The sequence below is a fragment of the Netta rufina genome (assembly GCF_964035555.1).
Source record: "Netta rufina genome assembly, chromosome: 1".
NCBI lineage: Eukaryota > Metazoa > Chordata > Aves > Anseriformes > Anatidae > Netta > Netta rufina.
In genome coordinates this window covers 22,031,234-22,054,407 of record NC_140123.1, presented here as the reverse complement: position 1 = coordinate 22,054,407, position 23,174 = coordinate 22,031,234, and the positions used below count along the sequence as shown (strand labels likewise).

Below are 23,174 nucleotides of genomic sequence, written 5' to 3'. Positions count from 1 at the left end.
CAGCCAGGGCCCCAGTCCTGTGAGGAGGATTTTGCTAAGGACTCCAGTAAAGCTGTGTTTTTAATTTCTCCCCTGTTCCCCATCTCTCTGTATGTTTTTCTCTGATGTGACCATGCTCAAATCCAACCTCTTTTCACAAAATCATGTTGGTGCCCTGTGATTCCCATGCAACTGCAGCATTTCCATGTAGTCCCTTAGCTCATAGCTCCAAAAGCTCATATATTGTCTGTGTCACCTCCTTGCTCTGCAGCTACTGCGTGATGCAGTCCTGTTGGGCACTGGACACCAGAAGAAGACCTTCTTTTTCCAGGCTTGTTTCCTCTCTTTCCTGTCAGCTGGCTGAGGCAGAGGGAGCAGTAAGTAAGCACAGAAAGAAGAAAACATGTTTATAGGGTTTTTGTTTGTTTGATTGATTTTTTTTTTTTTTGAGCCCCACAGACCATAATGGTCTGAAACAGTCTTATGGTTTCTATTCTCATGTGCCACTGTGCTTGGGAGCTATTCCCCAGGGAAGTTACTTACTCAGCCCGTGTTACAGAAATTCATTTCCCCTGTGCAGAAACCAGTGCAGCAAAACTACTGATTCCTACCTGGATATCCACTCTGAGCTTGACACACTATTTCCCCATATCCAGAGTTCTTACCAGCCTTTTGGGATGTGGGGGGCTGTGGGTGAGATTTGCCATTGCAGCCCTGAACCTCTCTGCATGCTGCTAGCCTGGCAGAAGGTGCCAGATGGAGAGGTCCCTTTTCCTTCTCTCACTCACAACAGACACGCATGACACATTTGGTGTCATGCATGCCCACCCGTACTGCCAAAGGTAACACCAAGGGCTGCAATGAGCAACTCCGAAGCTCTATAGCAGGAAAAAAGTCCTTTGCAGCCCAGTGCCCTTCCTCAGCCCAGCTCTTTTTGGCCAGAGAAGAACCAACTCCCTTAGGCAGTTGTCTGGACTCCCTTTGGAGTCAGTGGGAAGTAGCAGACCTGAGCGTGGCTCTCCCCATGGTGTACAGGGATGTCTCACCCAGTACCTGCATCATCAGGAGAAAAGCTGTTCTCCAAGTACAGTAAATCATAACAGAATTTATCATTCATTTCCTCTTCTTGATTGCTAGGTTTACCAGAACATGAAAAGAAATGTTTCTACGCACAAATCCAACGCCAAAACTAAGCCACATGTAAGCAAGGATGAGGAATCTTTTCAGTCCTCAGCTCTGCTCCAGCATGAAGACTCTCAAGTTAAAAAATAATCTGGGTCTAGATCTCAGTATTTTCCTAAACTCCATGTAGCATAAATGCTTTACATCACCACTAGAAAAAGAAGATGTTACTGACTGCTGCTCTATTCACGTTTCCTATGGGCTACTCCATATTTATGTTACTTTGAGGAGAAGACACAATTTTTTTCTCTGAATTCAGCAAACGCATCTGTCCCTAGACTGGAGCAGTTGTCTTTTTGCTGGTTTTCTACAACTGGATATCCTTTTTCCTGGCTATATGTACAGTGTCTAATCAGTGCATCAGAATTCAGACCGTTCTTGCCATACTGCAAGCAAACACAAGGAAATCCATGGTTTTTAGTTAATGTTTACAAGCATGGACTACGATCTAAAGAGAACTGGTGTGATTTCCAGAAGTGCTACACACATCTTGATCTCCAGAGGCCAGTGAGTGTTGGAAAAAAGGCCACCAAAATAGCCAACTTTAGATGCCTGAATTTTAAAATATCAGCCTTAGTTTACAAGGAACTGTATATCTGAACATGTACAAGTGCCTCATCCTGAATATCTCAATCACTATAAAGTTCCCAAATACAGTTCAGGTGAGTTCATTAAGCTTTAGGCATTAATGTGGGATCCAAACATCTAGCTCTGTGCTTGCTGATGAGAAATAAGCACTTAGAGATAGTGATTCCTTCTACCTAAAATAAGCATCCAAAACAGACAGGAGAGGGCAGGAGATGACCTCCCTTCTCCCTGCTCTAGAAAATCCAGATGACTGGCTCCAGCTGCAAATCTCACTTCCACTGAGTTATGGCTAATCCCATTCTCTGAGCTTTGTGTATTTTAATATCAAATAAAAAATATTAATTCTGCATAAATTATCCTCTGAAGCAATTTAGGAGCATAATATCATCACTGCCAATTCCCAGAAGCCTTCCTGTCTGTATAAACCCCTCTGCAATTAAATGAGCGTGCATCTCTTTAACTTTCTCTCAGACTCCCAGGACAATAACCAGAGACTTGATGTTTTTTTTAATACAGATGAAAAGAGACACTATTTTCATGGTGAGGTTTTGGGATTTGTAAACATGCCTTACATAAGGACTAATGGGATACATTTATCTACAGCCCAGTGAATCAAGATGAGGAGATACTGGGTAATATTTTCTTCTGTTACATTTTACAAAATGCTATCTGCAATTAGGATTTCCAGTGGCAAGTGTTGTAAATCAACGTGTTTGGATGGAATGTGCTACCTCATAAATCGAGCTGTTCTTTACTAACATTGTCTGAAAATAATGAATGTTTTATTACAGCAATTACAAATTGTATATTTTGGCTAACATTTTGGAATTAGCAAAGAAACATCAATTATTTTAATCAGACTGCCAGAGAATAGTTTGGAAGTATGAAGACAGAAATAAAACTTTAACTTTTTATGTTCTGGAAAATATAGATGGCTTTTAACATGCTCATGTAACACAATTTCAAAGTGTTCAGCAAAGAGATGTGATGGCTTGGCACTGCTCACACACAGCCTACACGGTGAGCATCGAGCACCTCGTGCAGGCAGGAGCTGTCAGAGCTGGAGGAGCAAGGGCTGAGCTGGTTGCATCCACGCTCAGCTGGCCCTGGAGCCTGAGCAGATGTGAACCAGGCTCATTAGCCAAGATGAGGAGCAGATGGGAAGCCCATGTCCTTTAAAACAAGCCAGGGACTTGCATCCAATGTTTTTCCACAGGATTCAAAAAGGAGTGGACAGAGGTCTCATTGTCCTCCCTACTGAGCTGAGGCACAGGGGTATAAAGGCAAGTGGAGAAGCGCAGAGCTAACACTAACTGCTCGTGATGCACGTGTGGAAAAGCAGCTCAGACAACACTGCACCCTGTGAGGAAGCACGATGAGGAGAAAAACCCTCCTTTAAGGGGTGGACACACGGAGGGTCGTGTCTGCTTCTCTGCAGGGCAGGCAGGGATGGAATAAAGCTTCAGGAGGAATTCAGTGGCAAATACTATCTTTTTGGAACACGTCTCCTTTCCAGGATGCTTCCAACACAACTCAGCAAGGTGTTAGTGCACTCATGAGGTGTGTGCAAGCCTCCAACTGCGGTGCCATTACCCCAAGCCAGATGCTTTAAGGCAGGCAAAGGCTGACAAAGCTTCTACAACCACCGAGACAAGGAGAAGAGGCACTAGGGGGAGCTCCGGCACCGCGCTGAGAGGGGACACGGCTCAGGGAGACGGATGGGATGGGATGGGATGGGATGGGATGGGATGGGATGGGATGGGATGGGATGGGATGGGATGGAATGGGATGGGATGGGATGGGATGGGATGGGATGGGATGGGATGGGAGCCGACCGGGCAACTCCCTCCAGCGGTGTTCTGCCTCCCCACCCCCCACGAGAAAAGAGAAGAGAAGAGAAGAGAAGAGAAGAGAAGAGAAGAGAAGAGAAGAGAAGAGAAGAGAAGAGAAGAGAAGAGAAGAGAAGAGAAGAGAAGAGAAGAGAAGAGAAGAGAAGAGAAGAGAAGAGAAGAGAAGAGAAGAGAAGAGAAGAGAAGAGAAGAGAAGAGAAGAGAAGAGAAGAGAAGAGAAGAGAAGAGAAGAGAAGAGGCCCTGCATCACAGAAAGTACTCACATAATAATAATAATAATAATAATAATAATAATAATAATAATAATAATAATAATAATAATAATAAATGCAGCCCTTCTTCTGTTTCTAGATCTGGATATGGTCTTCCAACACAGGTGTAACCACCGGGTTTGGGATACCTGGAATGGGCTTTCTGGTAGAGGCTGGGAGTAAAATCATGTGATACATCGGAATGGAAGATCAGGAGTTGTGCAGGACGGCAGGGGCTTGTGTTAAGAAAACTGGTTCATGGGGGGATCTGTGACAAGTGATGAAGGAATCCAAGGTTGGATTTGCCACAGAGCCATTTTGCAGTTATGCCATCTTTGATGAGGGTGTACTTCAGCTGGGAAACATTTTGGGAGTGCAGAAATCAAAGCAGACTGGAGATGACTGGGTTAGGGCATCCCCACACATGCCAGACCTCAGCCACCTTCTCACAGCCACCAAACCAGACCAGGTGCTCAGTAGCACAGGGTTTCCTCCTCCAGCTGGAAGCGCTGCTGTGCCAGTGTATCACTGCCTCCTTCCCCGTCCCCAAGTGGCTAATTAATTAGTGAAGTAAAACAGCTTTAAAAAAGCTGGCACAAAAAGATCCACCCAGGAGGAGTTCATAGAGCTCTCAGAAAGAGGTGGCAGAGGAGCTCAGCTCCCTGGATGAGCATCCTGACACTGGTCTGGGGGTCCTTTGAAGACCTGGTCCAATTCATGCTTCTGGAGATGCTTCATGTAGACGAGACAAAAAAGGGGCTGCTCGGCTCAGGGATTCAGATTTAAGGGGCTGTGCTGGACAACTGATATTTAGGTAAAGGAGCAACACTCCTGGCAGGACTGGGGTAACCCAGGGGTCTTGGCTATGGATCAGGTCTTGGACAAGGAGAGGTGTTGAGGAGCTGTGGTGTGTGCACCATGCCCTGTCCTTTATCTATTTCATAGAATCATCAAGGTTGGACAAGACCTCCAAGATCATCTGCTCCAACCACCCCCCTACCACCAATGTTACCACTGAGCCATGTCCCCAAGCACCACGTCCAACCTCTCCTTGAACACCCCCAGGGACGGTGACTCCACCACCTCCCTGGGCAACCCGTCCCAGTGCCTGACTGCTCTTTCTGAGCAGAAATGTCTCCTCATTTCCAACCTGGACCTCCCCTGGCACAGCTTGAGGCCATTCCCTCTGGTCCTATCGCTAGTTATCTGTGAGAAGAGGCTGACCCCCAGCTCCCCACACCTTCCTTTCAGGTAGCTGCAGAGAGCAATGAGGTCTCTCCTGATCCTCTTCTTCCCCAGACTAATCTTCTGAAGCAAGCCTGGAAGTCTCATCTAATCACAACCCAAGGGTTTCACCAGTGCCGTGACAGCCCTGTCCTGAGATCCCAGGAAGGAGATGCCCATCTCTGGCTTCCACCCAGCTCCCCCTGGAGAACTGAGGACCTGCAGGAGGCCAACAAGGACAGCCTTTGGGAGATCCTTTGGGGTCTCTGCACCGGAGAGACCGGTGAGCAGCCGGAGGAGGGCAGTGTGAGGCAAGGCTGGGAGCAGGGCCCTGCCCTCACCCCTGGGGCTTTTCCAGCCCAGGAGCAGGGGGTGACACTGGGCTGGCACCGGAGGCGACAGCTGGGAGCAGCCAGGAGGAGGTGGCGGGCAGACAGCAGCTCCTCATCGGAGCCAATAGGACCGGGGGTTTTGTTTGGTTTGGAGGGCCTGGGTTTGTCCCTGGAAGACGAGAGGCCTCCTCCCTTCTTTACAGCTCCAGTGCTGCTTTCAGGAACAGGCGGCGGGGAGGAGGCAGGAAAACCTGCCAAAATATCCCAAATACCCATGGGGGCTATTTGGGAAGCAGCGTGGCCATAAGTGAGCTGGGCACCTGCGTCCCCTCGCTCTCACAGCGCCCAACACGAAATATTACCCACAAAAGGCCAGGGGCCTGCAAGGAGGCGTGCAGTTAACGCCTTCGAAACCTTCGACCCCGCAAACAACAAACCCCGTGCCTCTGCTGACTGAACAGGTTTGCTGGATTGGGCTTGAAGAGAAACACGGGGCCGAGGGAGCTGTGGGGCAGCCACCATGGAGCTTCTGGCCATACAGGGCCTTGGGTAGGGGGAGTAAATGGGTAGGACATGTGGGGAGACACGGCCACATGCATCACCTCCCCACCAGGGTTATGTTTCAAAGGCAGGAAAAATAGGAAATAGGATCACAGAATCATTAGTGTTGGACAAGACCTCCAAGATCACCTGGCCCAACCATCCCCTACTACCAATGTCACCCACTAAACCATGACCCCAAGCACCACGTCCAACCTCTCCTTGAACACCCCCATGAGTTAGGAGGACAACAAGGACCTCGGGCTTTCTATTGCCCCAAGGTGAAGGGGGGGACAGCCCGGGGGCTTGCAGCTGCAGTGTGGTGGTGTCCTTGGGGAGGGACTCAGCACCAACATCTGCGGCCACATCATGCACAGTGCGAGGCCAAAGGCTGCGGCTGGGGGACACTGTGCTGCCCAAAGAGCATGGGGGGAGACATCAGCCTCTGTGAGGGGCTGGGAGGGTATGGGAGTGACCCCTGGGGTTATAGGGCTGCCAGTGATAGCTGCTTGGCCTCGGGCTCCTGCCTGTCGGGGCCATACCATTGGGTGCATGCTGTGGTCAGAGCCCGGGCCACCCTGACCAGGGTGGCATCTCAGCGGGGAGCCTGGGGACAGCCCCAAACACCCCATGGCTGACCGAATCCTCCGGTGCTTAATTTGACTTTTTCCCCATTTTCTCTCCACGCTTCCTTTAGGCTCCCGGAGGGGAACCAGGACCATCCAAGCTCAGCCCCAACAGCACCTGTCCGAGGGGGCAGCAGGGGGGCACAGCCGGTGGCACAGCTTGGCACACCGTGCTGTGCCATGCCATGCCATGCTGTGCCATGCCATACCGTGCCATGCCATGCCGTGCCGTGCCAAGCCGTGCCGTGCCATGCCGAGCCGTGCCGTGCCGTGCCTTCCCCCCCGTCCCCCGGCTCCTCTCCCTTCCCAGCAACGAGGATCCCACTGGGGAGCAAGCGCTCAGCATCCAACCCTCTCCGAGAGGCATGTGCTTAAACAAGCCGGGTATCAACCCCACGATAAAAGTATTGGGTTATTCTGCAACGTAATCTACATCAAAGCCTCGGGGGCTGCCGGCTTGAAAAGATCCAAGATGTTTTCTGAGTCCTTATCATGTCTGTGCTTAGGGGGAGCCATAAATTCCACAGGGCGGACGAACTAACACACGATTCCTCCTTCCCTTCGCTCTCCTTGGCCACCAAAGGGCTTTTTTTTTTTCTTTGCTCTTGCTTTTTTTCTTTTTCTTTTTTTTTTTTTTTTTTTACCTTGCAAACAAAGCTCCCGGTGGTTCCGCGCCGTTAACACGGGGGGGCACGGGGAGGGATGATCTCCCCACCCCAAGCTTCTCCTAAGTGATGGAAAAATACTAGTTTTTCAGACAAAAACGCTTAGTACGAACCAAGAAGGTGCACCCGCAGCCCTGCAAGGCCCTTCCCGGGGTTTAACGGGGTCGGTTCGGGGCGGGGGGTGCCCGGCACTGGGCACCAGCCGCCGCCCCCATTGGGACCGGCGGTTCCCTCGGACCCGGCTCCCCCGGGGGCAGGGAGATGCCCTAGAAAATGGTGATTTTCGGCTCCAGATGGAAGGTTTGGGGCTCAAGGAGGAAAGCGGGGAGCCCGCAGAGACGGCTCCGGAGCCCCGGAGCCCGATGGGGAGAGCGGGGAGCCCGGCACAGCAGCGTCTGGCCGGGCCAAAGCCCTGGGAGAAAGAGCCCCTCGGGGGAAAAAAATTAAAACCAATGTAAAATAAAATGAAAAGAAATAAAGTAAAACGAAAAGACGTGAAATTAAAAGAAATAAAGTAAAACGAAAAGAAATAAAACGAAAAGAAATAAAATAAAGCGAAAAGAAATAAAATGAAAAGAAATAAAGTGAAATGAAATAAAGTGAAATAAAGTGAAATAAAGTGAAATAAAGTGAAATAAAGTGTAATAAAATAAAATAAAATAAAATAAAATAAAATAAAATAAAATAAAATAAAATAAAATAAAAGTAATAAAATAAAAGCAATAAAATAAAATAAAAAAATAATAAAGAAACAAACCAAAACACATTAACACCAGGCGATATTTCTCTCCAACCGGCCTCTCCGATTGGGCAATTGTCGATTTTAGAGGTATTGAGTGGCTTTTATCCTCTCGGGATCTAGGGAAATAAGAACATAATAAGAACATAATAATAATAATAATAATAATAATAATAATAATAATAATAATAATAATAATAATAATAATAATAATAATAATAATAATAATAATAATAAAGGAAACACGGGGGGAGAGACCAGGGCCTCTCTTGCGCTCCTGTGTCCGGGGATGGAGCTGCCCAACGGGACCCGCTCCGCTCCGGGGGCTTTGGCCGGAGCAAGAAAAGTCCCAAAAAGAAGGCAGCAAAGGGGGGAGCTGCAGCCAGGGCCGTCTCGGGAACCCCCACCGCGGCAAAGCCTCGTCGCCTTTGTGTCCCCAAATCCGCGGGGACTGAAGAGGGAAAACCCTCGTGGAGAAATGCAGCTGGAGGCGGTGTCCCTCTCCCCGATTTTTTTTGGGGGGTGACAAAAATCCTGCCCCAGCCGAAACGAAGGGGGACAGGGGAAGGGGAGTGTCGCTATCCCCGGAGCCGGTGCGGGCAAGGGGGCACAGAAAAAGCCAAGGAGAGGAGGATCGGGGAGGGGGCACCCCGAGCTGGCCGTGCCCGGCCGATTTAGGGTTTTTCTGGGCTTTGGTGCGTTTTAATACGATATGTTGGGATTTTTGTCGTTTGGATGTTTCCTTCCTCCCTTTGTGGCATCATCAACTTAGCATGGGGGCTGCGAGCCCCGCTCCCCCTCCCAGTTCCCCCAGCAGCACCCAGGTGCGATGCTGGAAACGGGAGGGAACCCACCTCGGGGGAAGGCTGCTGGCGCGCGTTGCGCTCTTGTTATTGTAGGGTCGCGACTGTGGGCTCGCAACCACGGCCGTGAGCTTGAGGCAACCTCGTTTTCCGCACGGTAGCCGTGCGACGGGACAGGGACACCCGGGCACCGACCACCGGAGACCCCCGGGAGCCCGGGGAGAGCCGTCGGGGAAAGCCGGTGCGACGTGCTGGGAAAGCGGGGGGGGGGGGTTTCTCGGCGGGTGAAAGGTTCCCTGGCTGTGTCATGGGAAAAGATGCAAATATGCAAACGTTTTCTGGCATTGTCCCGGCTCAGGGTGAAAAGTTAAAGCATAAAAGCGGCGGGGGGAGAGCTGAGAAAAGGGGAGGTTGGGGCGGGGGGGGGGGGGGGGGGGGGACGCCTCTTCAAAGGGGGCTGGCTGGCTCGGGGAAGCCGGCTGCCGCTCGCCCGCTCTCCGGGGCGGGTTCCCAAGGCGTCGGGGTAGGAAATAAAAAATAAAAATAAAAAATACGAGTGTGCCAGGAGGGGAGGTCACCTTTTTCCCCGAGGGCATCGCCCCCCCCAGCCTCCCCGGCTTTCCCGAGGGAGATGGGAGCGGGCAAAGCCTTTCCTTCGGTACCCCCGTGGGTGCCCCGCAGCCCGGCTTTGGGGAGCTCTTTTTGGGGCGGGAGGTGCTGCTCGAGCACAGGGCACGGGGCTCACGTCGAGGCCGTCTGGGGGCGAGGGGAAAGGAGCCCCCAAAGGCATCGGGGCCCCGACAGCGCCGGGTTTGGAGGCTGCGGGGACACACGCGTGGGGACAGAGGCTGTGCCCTCCGAGGGGGGGGTCTCCTCTTACCTCGCCTCCATCGCCTGTGACCGAGTGGGCAGCGCCCTAGAAAGAGCAGCAGGCCGCGGCGGCGGGGGGGTGGGGGTTTGGTGGCTTAAAAGAACCCACGAGAAAGAAAAAAAAAAAAATAAAAAAAATCGCTTGGTGGATTTTTAATGAAAACTCCCTCCTCCTCCGCCCCTTCCTTGCCCCCCAGCCCCAAGAAGAGCTGGTTAAAGCGCTGCCCGCAGATCGGCCGCGATACACGGTTCCCATATTCCCACCCTCGCCCTTAGATCTCCCTCTCTGTCTTTTGCAAGTCTCTTGATTTCATCCTTTGAACCTGTGATTGGAGGTTAAAGTGCACCAGGTTGCAATGGAAGGAGGAAGCTCTTAAACAATAAAGGCTTGAATATTTAGCTGTGATCAGGTCGCTGCCCTCTCCTTATCTTTTTAAATGCAAATCGTCTTTTAGGGGTAGTAGCTATATACCCAGCGCCTCTCCACGTCACCTGCCTTTGGTGTGTCTGGGCCATTACTAATAGGGCCTTGTAAACAATCGTTAATCATGTAAGTGCTGCCGGCCATCGGCTTCGGACCGGCCCCGGCAGCGAGCAGCGCTCGGCGCCGAGGCAGAGCGGGGCCGCGGCCCCTCCGCCTGCCCCCTCCCCGCCCCGGGGGAGCCCGGCCCCGGGCCCCAGCAGCTCCGAGAGCCCCAGCAGCATGCGGAGAGCCGCCGCCGGGGTCCCGCCAGCATGTACGTGAGCTACCTCCTGGACAAGGACGGGCCCATGTACCCCGGCCCCGTGCGCCACTCGGGGGGGCTCAACCTGGCGGCGCAGAACTTCGTGGGCGCCCCCCAGTACGCGGACTACGGGGGCTACCATGTGAACCTCGACAGCTCCCAGTCCCCCGGCACGGCCTGGCCGGCTCCCTACGCCGCTCCTCTCCGCGACGACTGGGGAGCCTACGGGCAAGGGGCGCCGCCGGCCGCCGGAGCCGTCCACGGCCTCAACGGGGGCTCCCCGGCCGCAGCCATGGCCTACAGCCCCGCCGAATATCACCACCACCACCCGCACGCCCACCACCACGCCGGCCCCTCGCCCCACTGCTCCGCCGGGGTCATGCAGCCCCTCAACGCCGCCGCCGCCGGGGCCGCCCCGGAGCCGCTGTCCCCCGGGGGGCAGCGCCGAGGGCTCTGCGAGTGGATGAGGAAACCGGCGCAGCCCCCCCTCAGCAGCCAGGGTAAGCGGGGAGCCGCCGGGGAGCCGCGGAAAGGGGCGCCCCGTCGGGGGACGGGGGGGTCCGCGCCCGTCGGGGGGCGCGGGGAGGGGGACCTCGGCACAAACCCGCTCGGGAGCTGCTCCTCGGCGGCGTTTTCTTGCTGGCCACCGAGGGGGGAAAAGCGCTGCTGACAGCAGCTCCGCGCTCCCCGGTACGCGGCCTGCGGCGGAGGGCAGCGGCACAGCCCCGAGGGCTCCCCGTGCGCCCCGTCGGGGGGTCGCGGAGCTCCGGGAGCGGGCTCGGGCGGCATCCCGAGGGCATCTCTCCGCTCTTCCTCCCTCCTCCGCTCCGCTCGTCCACTTATAGCCACTTAAAAGATTTTTATAACCAATTACAGGCGTATAAATCATCGGCCGGTGTCGCTCCGCATTTGTTTCTGACTCACTGGCCGCCTAACCCTTTAGGAACCCTTAGCGCGACCTGGCCACCCCTGCGGGGATTTCGGGTGCCTTCGGTCCCCGAAATGGGGCCGGGAGGTGCGAGGGCGTCCCCCCCCACCTTGTGTCCCCCCCTCCCCGTTCCCCCGGCGGCCGAGGCTGCCTGGGGGAGGCCGGGGGAGGCTGCTCCCGGCGCCGCTCTCCCTTGTGATGTTAATCCCCCCGCAGCCCCTCTTTTATATCTCTTCCCCCCCTTTACATCTGCCACGGGGAGATGCATGCCTCCCGCTTTGATGTACACCTTCCGCTGCCATTGTCTCTCTTTTTTTATTTATATTTATAAATATACGGCCGAAAAGCACCCAAAAAAGGGACTTCGGGGCATCTCTCTCCCAGCTCCGGGTGGCTCCCCGACGGCACGGGGAGGGGGGTCCCGGGCACCGAGGCTCTGGGGAAGCCCCGGTGCCCCCGCCGCTGGCTCCGGGTGGCGGTGGCGGTGTTGGAGGAGCTCCCCCGGGGCCCGTGGCGCTTCCCAGAGCAGCCCGTGGTGTTCCCACAGGTCGGGGCTGCTCGGTGGTGGCCGGTCCCTTGGCTCCATTCAAATTCTGCCTTTGGAGCCAGTGTTTATGTTAATGCGCGAGGCTGGGGCTGGGGGGGGGGGGGGGGGATGAAAGCGCCTGCCGCCATTTGTTCAGTAGTGGTAATTCAAACAGAATGTGGCTGTCATTAAGGCTTTGAGAAGGATTTTTTTTTTTTTTTTTGTCTTTGATAAGATCTCCTTGTCCCGCATTGTTTGGGATTGTGTTCCCTATTCACTGGCTCTGGGGAGTTTTCTCTGATCAGGCTTGTATCTTTACAGGGTGCTTTTGTTGTGGTTTGCAGAGAGTTTACCTGAACAAAGTCAGCCTGCCAGCCATTAAGCACCTAGGGGGCAGAAACTCCCCGCGCCTCAGATCTCTGGGGAAGGAGGAGAAGGGCCGGGGCTCCAACCAGCTCAACCAGAAACGAGCCCAAGAAAGGAGGTCACTCCATGCAGCCATGCATATACTCGCCGGCCACTCGCCGAAATTCGCCTTCGGACTTGGTTTTGTTCAATTTGGGGGGCTGCAACCGCACGGAGCCCTCCCGGGGGCACCGCGGAGCCCCCTCGGGCCCTGCCCTACGCCGGCGGCGGGGCGAGGGGCGGCGGAGCCGGGCAGGAGCCCGGGGACTGCTCCGGGCTGGGCTCCGAGCCGCCGGGCCCTCAGCAGGATTTTCCTTTCTTTTCACCTTTTCTTTTTTTTTTCTCCCACTTTATCCCCCCTTTTTCATTTTTTTCTCCAATTTCCCCTTTTTTTCCATAGTTTTTCCTTTCTTTCCCCCCATTTTTTTTCAATTCTTCCCTCCTTCTTCCTTTTTTTTCCCCCTTTTTTCTTTTTTTCTTTTCCCTCTCCTCCTAAGCCCGTCCCCGATGGGGAACGCAAAGCAAACCCCAAGGCGGCCCAAAGCGCGCAATAAATTTGTCCCCAGAAAAACGACCGGGAGCGCACCGGGGCGCAGGGTGGGGGTGGTGGCGGAGGGCCCGCGCCCATGTCGCTGTCGCAACTGACATTCCCGCAGCTTTTGCAACACGTGCCCAAGGTCTGAGGGACGGTTTAACTGCTGCTCTCCCCTCTGTTTGCTGTTCTCAGGGGAGCCCGGTGCAGGGAGAGGCGGGCAGGGAGCCGGGGTGGCCTCATCCTGCTCGCCCTGCGCCCTCCGGGAGCCACCCTGCGGCGGCTGCCGCGCAGCTCCGCGCTGCTTTTGCTTTTGCTTTCCCAACCCGGGCTTTGTTCCCCGCAGTTAAAACCAGGACGAAAGACAAGTACCGCGTCGTCTACACCGACCACCAGCGGCTGGAGCTGGAGAAGGAGTTCCACTACAGCCGCTACATCACCATCCGGAGGAAAGCGGAGCTGGCCTCCAGCCTGGGGCTGTCGGAGAGGCAGGTGTGTGCTCCAGAGTGTGGGGTCGGGGTGTATGGGGTCGGGATTTGTGGGACAGGGACAGGATGCGCGCGTCGGAATGTGTAGGGTTGGGATGTATAGGGTTGAGATGTGTAGGGTTGGGATGTGTAGGGTTGGGATGTGTAGTGTCGGGACGTATAGGGTTAGGATGTGTAGGTTTGGGATGTGTAGGGTCGGGATGTGTAGGGTCGGGACGTGTAGGGTCGGGACGTGTAGGGTCGGGACATGTAGGGCTCGGATGTGTAGGGTCGGGATGTGTAGGGTCGGGACGTGTAGGGTCGGGATGTGTAGGGTTGGGACGTGTAGGGTTGAGATGTATACGGTTCAGATGTGCAGGGTCGGCATGTGTAGGGTTGGGATGTGTAAGGTCAGCATGTGTAGGGTCGGGATGCGCAGGGACGGGATGCGCACATCGGGATGCAGGGATGCTCGGGGCACAGATGCTCGGGACAGGGAGGGAGGCTTAAGTGCAGGGACGCTCGGGGGAGGGATGCTTGGGGCAAGGATGCGCGCTACCAGGGATGCGCACACCGGGATGCGCAAGGAGGCTCCCGGCGCCTCTCCCATTACGGATCCCCGTGGTGGTGGGGGGACAGCCGGAGGCGACACCCCCCTAACTGCCCTCTCTTCCCCCGGCAGGTGAAAATCTGGTTCCAGAACCGGCGGGCGAAGGAGAGGAAGATCAACAAGAAGAAGCTGCAGCAGGCGCAGCCCGGCGGTGCGGAGCCGCTCAGCCCCGGCGCCCCTCTGCAGGGTCCCGCGGGGGGGGCAGCAGCCGCCGGGCTGGGTCCCGCCGCCCCCCAGTGACAGCGGCCGGGGGGGCCGCAGCTCAGGGACTGCTGGAGGGCACGGCCGCAGCGGGGCCGGGCCGAGCCGTGCCGGGCCGGGCCGGGGCCGGGGGGGTCTCGGTGGCACGGTGGGAGCGGCCCCCCCCCCGCCTATGCACTACACCGCCCCGCGGGGCCGGCCTTGTGTACAGAGTGTACAGTGTGCGTGTCTCGTCGTCCGGGGGAATCGTGGCGGTGGCTTTATTATTATTAATATTATTATGGTTTTCGGTTTTCCTTTTTTTTTTTTTTATTGTTTTTACCCTGGAGTTTGTTAGATAAAAGGGGGGGCGCGGGCGCTGCCTGCCTGCCCCCCGTGAATCTCAGGGATCCGCAAGGTTTTCACAATGTTGTCGGGTTAACGATGAATTTTAACAGGAAGAAAAGAAAAATTAAAGCACATTTTTTTATTTTATATTTTATTTTATTTTATTTTTTTCTCGTGACCATAAATATGCAAAACGTTCATCCTGCCCTAAGGGTCAGAGCAGACAAGATAAGGCGCTGTTTAAACGTTCAGAAGTGAATTGCTTAATGTTAGACACTTGTAAAAGAGCCCATAAATCCCGTGCTGACAGTCATCCAGCCAGATTTATTAGCCGCAGTGCAGAGAAATTGGAAGAGTGAAGTCTCTGCAAATCATGTCCAGTCGTGCTGGAGGGGGGGATCCTTGTCTGTGCGTGCAGAGCTAACTCAAAGTGCCTGGTGCCATTTTGCACAGCTTGCAGTGTCCTTTAATTTAAATTATTTCTCTTTTCTCGCCCCCTCATGTTACTTGGCTCACTTGGATTTTTTTCCAGTTAGTTTTCAAAACTCTCCTTGGATTTACCAGCTTTGCCTTCATCGCATCCTCACTGAGAGCAGAAACCCACAGAGGAGCCCTGTGCCCTTACACAGCTCACCTCGCATGGGCTGTGCCCATTCACCATTTCTTCCTAAATGATGGGGACCAGGATAGAAATGCCAAAGGCTCATCCAGCTAGAGACAAAAGGAGAAAGATCTGTTTGATTTGGCCAAATCAACCAGTGCCCCAGGCTGGCTGTGGGACCCACTCGTATGGGGCCATGCCCTGGTGGGAATGGGAGCACTGCCCAGCCTCAGGCACATTTTGGGGTGATTTATGCAGTTTGCTGACTTCTCCAGCACACGGCCCTGCATCACTCTGGTTTTCTCACCAACTCCATTCCAAATACCCAATTTGCCTTATTCTGGGCATTTTGTTTTTCCTCTTCTCACCTTGCTGACAGCCGAAGCCACGTGCCAGTGGGATCTGCAGGACAGCACGGGCAGGATGGGTTTACCCCATGGACCAGGTGTCTCCTCTCTGTACCAGAGAAAGGATGGGGAAATGCTGACAGCTGTCCACAATGTTTTTTCTCCAGCTTTTTGGGCTGGGCACGGGCTGGCAGCAGCCCTAAGGACCTGAACCTGGTCTCCCATGCATGGGGGGAGACCGAGGTGGGGAGCAGCACCCCCAGTGCAGGGAGAGGTTGTGCCAGGGAGCATGGCCAAGTCCACAGGGCTTTGCAGGCACCATCCCCTGCTCCTTCCTCTCAAGGGAGCTCGGGGGCTCCAGGTGGGTGCTGTCCCCCTTCGAGGATGCCCTCTGGTGCCCGGGGCCACCCCCGCAGCATCGATCCCGGGCCCGGCTGCTGCCTGAGCCGGTGCGGGTTGCTGCGATACGCCTGTCAATAAACCCTGTTTGGATTGTGGAGCGGAGCGCAAGGTTTGTTTGTTTAGTGGTTAGAGGTTCAAAAGTCGGCATTGTCCCACTGCAGAACGAGTACAAGTTTTTTCTCCCTAAGGAAAAGCTGGCTGCGGCGGGCGGGCGGGAGGGAGGGAGAGATATCGGTGGGCCCTTTTATTTGCTTCCAGGAATAATTAATGGCAGCGCAAAAAAAAAAAAAAAAAAAAAAAAAAAAAAAAAAGGAAGAAAAAAGATGACCACGGAGTTATGAAGGGCTATCAATAAGTAAATTAATCACAAAGGATCTGTGGGTGTAATAGGTGCTGCTTGTCAGGGTTTGGCTGGCACTTCCCCATGCCCCTGGAGCTGGGGTGACACGGGGCTGGCGGAGCCCTGGGATCACCACCACGAGGGTGGCATGGGGCTGCCCAGACAGATCCAAGACACCAGGACAGATCCTGTACCCCTCCAGCACCACGCTCCTGGTTGTCTTCAGTGCTGAAAGTGTCGGGATCTCCAGCTCTTGTCTATAGGACTTTTGAGCAAGAGTTTCTCCCCTTCAGGTGAACGTCTTATGATGAAGCATGAAGCTCTCACTTCTCCAAATTATTCTCACAGAATCAAGCCCACTGTGTTTTAAGCAATCCCCATTTCTGATCTCTTTTCCCTTTGCTAGTGAATGTTAATTTTTGAGCTCTCCACAAGTTCTTCCTGACGGTAACAGAGAACTCAAATTTCTTGCTATAAAGAGGAACCAACCGAGCAAATTATATCCACACCCAATTTCAAACATTTGCCCCCTCCCATCCCCAAACAAATAAACCACCAGCCTTCCGCCTTCCTTTATATTCCCTGTGCACCATAAAGGAGTGTAAAAAGGCACAAGCTGGATAACTTCTTTATTTGGGGCAATATTTGCAGGGATATGGAGCACTCCGGTGGCCAGACTATGATGCTGAATGGGATTTGGCAGCGGTGAGCTGGTTTTGGTGACCCCCCTATACCAACCCCATTATGGCCATCAGCCTGCTAGCTGAGCAGTATGAAGTCAGTAAGCTTTATAGAAAAAAAAGGAAAAAAAATGCCTAAAGTCAGCAGCAAGTAACCAGCCCCAGAAACCCTGGATCCCACCGGGGCCTGGAGCCATGTGCCGAAGTTTTAAGAGGTCCGAGCCGAAACCAAAAGTTGAACTGGTGCCAGCGAGGCGGTGCTGGAGGCCTTCCAGGAGCAAACAGCTCATGAAGGGTAAGGAAAGGCAGAGAACAGGGGTCAGGGGAAGGCACGTCTGGGTGTGCAGCAGCTCAGGGACAAAATAAGGCCATCAGGGCGTGAAGGGGCACGGGGCGGGTGGCACGAGGGAGTGGAGGGCAGGGAGATGCACACGCAGTCTATGGAGGCTGACCTTGGCCAGGAGCTGTGGGTGAAGGCTGCTGCGGAGGAGAAGTGCCAGGAAGCTCTGGGGACAGTCCCTCTTGCTGCTTCTGAGTGAACACAGGCTGTTTCTTTTAGTTAATGTCTCAGCTGCCGTGATGCCTCCTGCTCCTTTCTCGGCTTTTCGTTCTTTTGGAGGTCAAGCTGACCTTCCTTGAAGGAAGGGGGCAGGCACTCCCTTGCAAAGGGACAGAAAAAATTTGAGCTATTCACTAAAATAAACAGTTTGTTGCTGGGAGACTGGATTCGGAGACCAGGAATCCCTTTCCAGACCTGTATTTCTAAATTAAATTGTCATCCATTTGGGGATGACGCCCACTGCATCCCCCTGCAGGTGCTTTCAAAGCATCACCACTATGGGCAAAGAGAGGATGAAAACTCACAGCAGAGTCTCACTTCATGCCCACCTGGATGTGTAGGTGCAGATCTGTGGCAGACGTCAGGCCCCATTAACCATTGGCAAGATCACCTTCTTCCCTCAGAGGGTGATGAGGCCCTGGCACAGGCTGCCCAGAGAAGCTGTGGATGCCCCATCCCTGGAGGTGCTCAAGGCCAGGCTGGATGGGGCTTTGGGCAACCTGGTGTGGTGGGAGGTGTCCCTGCCCATGGCAGGGGGGTGGAACTAGGTGAGCTTTAAGATCCCTTCCAACCCAAATCGTTCTGTGATACTATGAAGGTGGCAAGCAATAGTTTTCCTCCTGTTCCTTTCTTCCTCTGGTCATAATGTAATATCTAATCTGTTGGCCACAGTAGAGGCTTTGATTCACTTCCTCCAATTAACAAAAGTGCATCACTGTCTTTGTATAAAGTCTTAAAGGACTGCTTCTATCTGCTTATGTTGAGTTGTACTGTGAGTAGCTCATGCCCAATGTAACATTTCAACTCGTGCTCTGCCTCCCAACACTCCTGCACCCAGATATAAAGGCAGGGTGGGAAGGAAAGCTTTCCTATGGTGTTATTCAGAGAGAACAGAGCAAGCCAAAACAGAAAAAGCCCTGCAAGAGCAAATCTTGCCACAGAGGAATAAAAGCCGAGTGCTCAGATCTGTCCTGCTCCAGGCATTCTTGTCCCCTTAGTCATCCAGGTATTTTTTGGCAGCTGTCGCAAGCTCGTGTAGTTTTGCTTTTGAGTCAGATCCTGTTCCCCTGACACGTCTTGTTGGCTTCCAAGCAGTCCCAGCCCGTCCCTCAGATACCTTTCACAGGGCCAAAGAGCTTTGTGAGAGAAAAGCTGCCTTATCTCCGGCATTCTTTGGGGAGGATGCTCCCGCCGCAGGTCCTCCCTTCCTCCTCAGGCGAACAAGGCAAGCTTTCAGCCCTGAAAAAATGAGGTTTCTTGTGGTCTAAGCTTTCCCTGATGTGGGTTGACCATCCAAATGGAAAAATCTCTCTGGGCCAGAAGACTTACGTGCTCCCCTGCCTCCCTGAGTGAGAGCAGAAAAGCCACTGGTGGCTTTCCACAAGGGCTGTTTGTCAACGAGGCCTCAGAAAAGGTCCTGCTGCAAAACTCAAACTTGTGAGCTAGGGCTGTGATCCAGGTGTCTCCACCATGGGGCTTGGGATTTGCAAGGTTGAAGTCCTGCATTGATGAATCTCAAGTGGAAGATGGGCAGGATGTGGACACCAGAGTGCTCCTTGGCCTCTGAAGGGATCTGCATTCCCAAATCAAGGAGGAATCAAGAAGCAATAAAAACCCTAATTTTTTCTTCCTTTTCTACAGTTTGAAAATGAGCCAGTCCCTGTCACAGAGGGTGTCAGAAGTGGTATGAATGGTAGTGTTGGTATGAGCTCTTAACTATTGAGCTTTCTCCAAAGGTAACCCAAGCTTTCAGTCATGTTTTAAGGAAATTCCAGCCTTCACCTAATCTAGGGAAATCTGCACAGCTAGTGAATGAGAGGCAGACCTTGCATTAGTTCTTGGTGAACATCACCTCCTATCAGATATGACAAGGAATTTGATTCTACTTTAAATTTAAAATTTGCTGCTATATAATAAACTTCAATAGTAGAAGAAAGCTCAATCCACTCTTCTTCTGGTTACAGTAAATTTGGTATATTTTTTTTCTGTGGCAATAATGTTAATTTTCTAGATCTCTGATCCTCATCGATATGCTTATATGCATCTATACATGTACAGGTAACCACAGTTAGCTGAAGGGTCTTTAAAAACATCTTGCACAACTATTCCCAGGAATGCAGTGACTCAGAAGAAAAACTGACTTTCTCTTATCAGAAGTGTATTCCTTCCTCCGGGACTTCAGTCTAAAAACACGACCCTTCTTCTATTCCCAGCAACTACACAACTACAAAACCACTGTGCCGCTCCAGACCTGCTGCTTTATTCTGTCATCTCCTGCTAAATTCCCATTGTGGCACCAAATGTGCTTTCCATCCTCAAAAGCATGGTCTCTGCTGGTAAAACATGCCCCAATGTTATCTCCTTGCTGGTGGACATCCCTCACCAAGATGTACATTGCAGCTCAACCCCGGGCAGAGCAGGCAGCAGGGACACCCCATGAGGTGTCGGAGGGAAGCCCAGACCTGTCTGTGATCTGCTCTGGGGTCCAGAGCAAAAGGAGACCCTGCTGAGATGGACATAAGTAAATGCACCGTAGCAGCTTGCAGAGCCCACAGAAGAGCACACAGAAGACCAATTCTGTGCTTTTCCAGCTCTGTCACTTTGTGCCACCCCCTTACCTGGCCACCCAGCCTGCTCGGCCCTTGAGTCCCTTCCTCCCAGCCCGGAGAAACACAAGGACTGCCCCGAGCTGCTAGGAGCACGTCAGCACAAACTGGTGATTCACGCCGGAGGAATCAGCAGCATGTTTTTATCGGGTGTTAAAATGTTTCTAGAAACGTTCCCGATGTTTGATCTTGCTCGGTGTACCTTCCCTCTGAGAACATCATGCTTTGTGTACATAGCTTTGTGAAAGACGTGAAACCCTGCTTCCTCCCAGAGCAGCACGTGCTCGGATCCCCGTGGCAATACCCTTAAACTCAGTGGGCTCTGCTGTGAAGGAGCCGGAGCAGATCCCAGCTGATCCCTGCTCCAGCAATCTGCAGCACCAGGGGCCAGGAGGAGTTCTGGGCTCACAAAGCCTAGCTGGTGTGGTGGCATCTCCTCCCCAACGGGGATTTTCTGGAGGCATCCAGCTCAGATGGCAAATGCTCGCTTGATGTGCCAGAGAAGCACACAAAGCTGGGTTCCTACATCCAGCCCAATAAATTAAAAAGTACCTGGGCACTGCAATTAAATCAGCTGGACTAACAAACTGCTGCATGGTCCACAGCCAGCCTTGGCTTGGGCCAGCTATTTCTTGTCCAAGGAACTCCTGGGCACGGTTTGAGTGTTCGTGCAAGCAAGGGGCTGTTCCCAGGACACGGGCTGGGTGCAGCCAGCCTGCTCTGGGTGGTGACAGAGAAGTCGTCTGCATATGGACATTTTGGTGGCCCCAGTGCTTAGGAGTGATTGGAGCCTTTCTCTACTCACTGCTGTAGATGTACTCCAAGATTTATAAGTGGCATTGAATTCATAAGCCAGGTCAGGAAAGACACTCCTCCTTGGGCTTTTCCAAGAAGTTCTGGATAGCTGGAGGTGTGAACACTGCTGGTGAAATGTCCCAGGAGGTCTCTTCTTTTCTGTTTACTTCCTTAGCAGGAAGGCAGGTGGTGCCATGGGTGGACTTTAAGGTCCCTTCCAACCCAAACCATCCTGTGATTCTCTGCTTTCTGCTGCTATTGCCTGGAGGCTCCCCAGTCTGAGTCTGCCCAAGTGGCAGGGTAGGTGCCTGGGAGGAGGACAGCTGCCAACACCCATCCGCCAGTTCCAACCTGCTGGCACGACGGCCAGGAGCAACCTGAGCCTTCACTTGCAGAAGGGAATTTCTGCCTGTTCCTTCACAGTCTCTCATTTCCGCAGGGCTGTGCTGTGGGGCTGGGAAAGGCTCCAGGAACATGTGTTTTTAGCATTGGAAAGGTCTGGGGTTACAGCTGGGGTTGGATTCTCTGTCTGCAGCACAATCCAGCCATGGTCCCTATTCCCCCAGCACAGCTGCTGAGCAAAAATACCTTCTGTTCACTGACTACAACACCCAGCCCTTTGCCTTCTGCCTGCCCCTTCACTTCTCTCTCTCTGCAGAGGCACTGCCCCTCTGTAACTGCCCTGTGGAGAAATTCTGGGTTGAAGTCAAGGGCATCTGAGAATGAAAAAAGAAAAAGGAAAAGGGAAGGGAAGGAAAAAAAAAAAAAAAAAAAAAAGGGAAAGAAGGGAAAAAAAGAAAGGGTAAAATGAAAAGGGGAAATGGAAAAGGGAAAAGAGGAAAAGGGAAAAGGAAAAAGGGAAAAGGGAAAAGGGAAAGGGAAAAGGGGAAACGGAAAGGGTAGAAGGAAAGGGAAAAAAGAAGGAGGAATGGAAAAAAAGGAAGAAAAAAAAAGAAAAACAAAAAGAGAAGAAGAAGAAGAAGAAGAAGAAGAAGAAGAAGAAGAAGAAGAAGAAGAAGAAGAAGAAGAAGAAGAAGAAGAAGGAAAGAAAAAGAAAAAGAAAAAAAAAAGAAAAAGAAAAAAAAAAGAAAAAGAAAAAGAAAAAGAAAAAGAAAAAGAAAAAGAAAAAGAAAAAGAAAAAGAAAAAGAAAAAGAAAAAGAAAAAGAAAAAGAAAAAGAAAAAGAAAAAGAAAAAGAAAAAGAAAAAGAAAAAGAAAAAGAAAAAGAAAAAGAAAAAGAAAAAAGAAAAAAAAAAGAAAAAAAGCCCGTGCAGGACGCCTGGTGCCTGCTGGCGGCGCGGCGCCTCCCGGCGGGGCGCGGGGCTGCGGGGGCCGGGTGCGGCCGGCAGGTGGCAGCGGCGCTGCGGGAAGCTGAGCGGCTCCTTCCCTTCCCTTCCCTTCCCTTCCCTTCCCTTCCCTTCCCTTCCCTTCCCTTCCCTTCCCTTCCCTTCCCTTCCCTTCCCTTCCCTTCCCTTCCCTTCCCTTCCCTTCCCTTCCCTTCCCTTCCCTTCCCTTCCCTTCCCTTCCCTTCCCTTCCCTTCCCTTCCCTTCCCTTCCCTTCCCTTCCCTTCCCTTCTCTTCCCTTCCCCTCCTGGTCCCCTGGCACCTGATGGCTGGGACTCCTCTGGGAGGAGGATATCCTGCAGCTCTCACTGGTGTCTGCCTCACCTCACGTCTCAGGGGGATGGGATAAAAGCAGCCCTGGGAGCAAGTGGGGCTGTGCTGGAGCCAGACATAAATCTGCCACCCCAAATGTTTTTTTTTTTTTATCTCCTGCATCGCTGCAGCTTTCCTGACAATCTCCAGCGCCTGCTTCCGAACCCATTGCAGTGATTTTTCCCAGGCACGGTGGGGCAGCTAGCTCTCGGAGACTTTTTGCCAAAAATATCTTTATTTAGAGCCCAGGGCGAACTGGGCTGTGTGTACCTGATCTGACCTGAGCAGGGGCAGCTGGAACAAGCCATGCATCGAATAAGGGCTTGGTGCCAGCTCACGGAAACCCAAAATGGGAATCTCTGCTGGAATCCCAACACTTCCCCTTAGCGCTTGGATCGGGAAGGCTGTGGAGATGGGGGAGCAACCTCCAGTGCATCACGAGGTGGGATTAAACCTCAGTATGAAAGGTGCGTGCTGCAGTTAGCAGCTAAGGAAAACACACAGAGCACTTTGTGTCCATACGGTGACTTGTTCCCTAAAAGCAGAGCCACGTTCCCTGCTAATGAGCTCATTGGCATCGTCATCCTGTAGCTGCAGAGGGCTTGGCACAACATCACTTACCTTTTTCTTCACTTTTCTTGGTAAATATCAGTTTCTGGCTTCTCCCCCACAACCATCAGCTTCCACCTCTGCTTGCCTCGCCTCTGACCCCTCCTGCTTCCAGCTGCCACCTTCCTGATCCTTATAGGTCCACCCTCTCCTCCTACTGCTTTTGGGGCTCCGTGGAAGCTGCTCGTGCCCACATCCCTCAAAATCTCG

General features: G+C 52.9%; 2 protein-coding genes across 2 annotated transcripts in view; both read left to right on the top strand.

The window, feature by feature from the left end:
- The window catches only part of FLT3 (fms related receptor tyrosine kinase 3), a gene marked incomplete at both ends in the record, with an annotated part of 38,082 nt that extends 36,831 nt beyond the window's left edge, over positions 1–1,251 (top strand). The window contains 2 exons of the mRNA XM_084306301.1: positions 251–356; positions 1,117–1,251. Of these exons, the coding sequence (XP_084162427.1) occupies positions 251–356; positions 1,117–1,251 (241 nt within the window). The remainder of the gene's footprint in view (positions 1–250; positions 357–1,116) is intronic.
- A 9,133-nt stretch (positions 1,252–10,384) lies between these two features.
- CDX2 (caudal type homeobox 2) lies at positions 10,385–14,082 on the top strand (the record flags this gene model as incomplete). The annotated part of the gene is made up of 3 exons (XM_084288293.1): positions 10,385–10,874; positions 13,112–13,257; positions 13,915–14,082. The coding sequence occupies 3 exons, from the start codon at positions 10,385–10,387 to the stop codon at positions 14,080–14,082; spliced, it is 804 nt and encodes a 267-aa protein (XP_084144419.1).
- Positions 14,083–23,174: the final 9,092 nt, after the last annotated feature.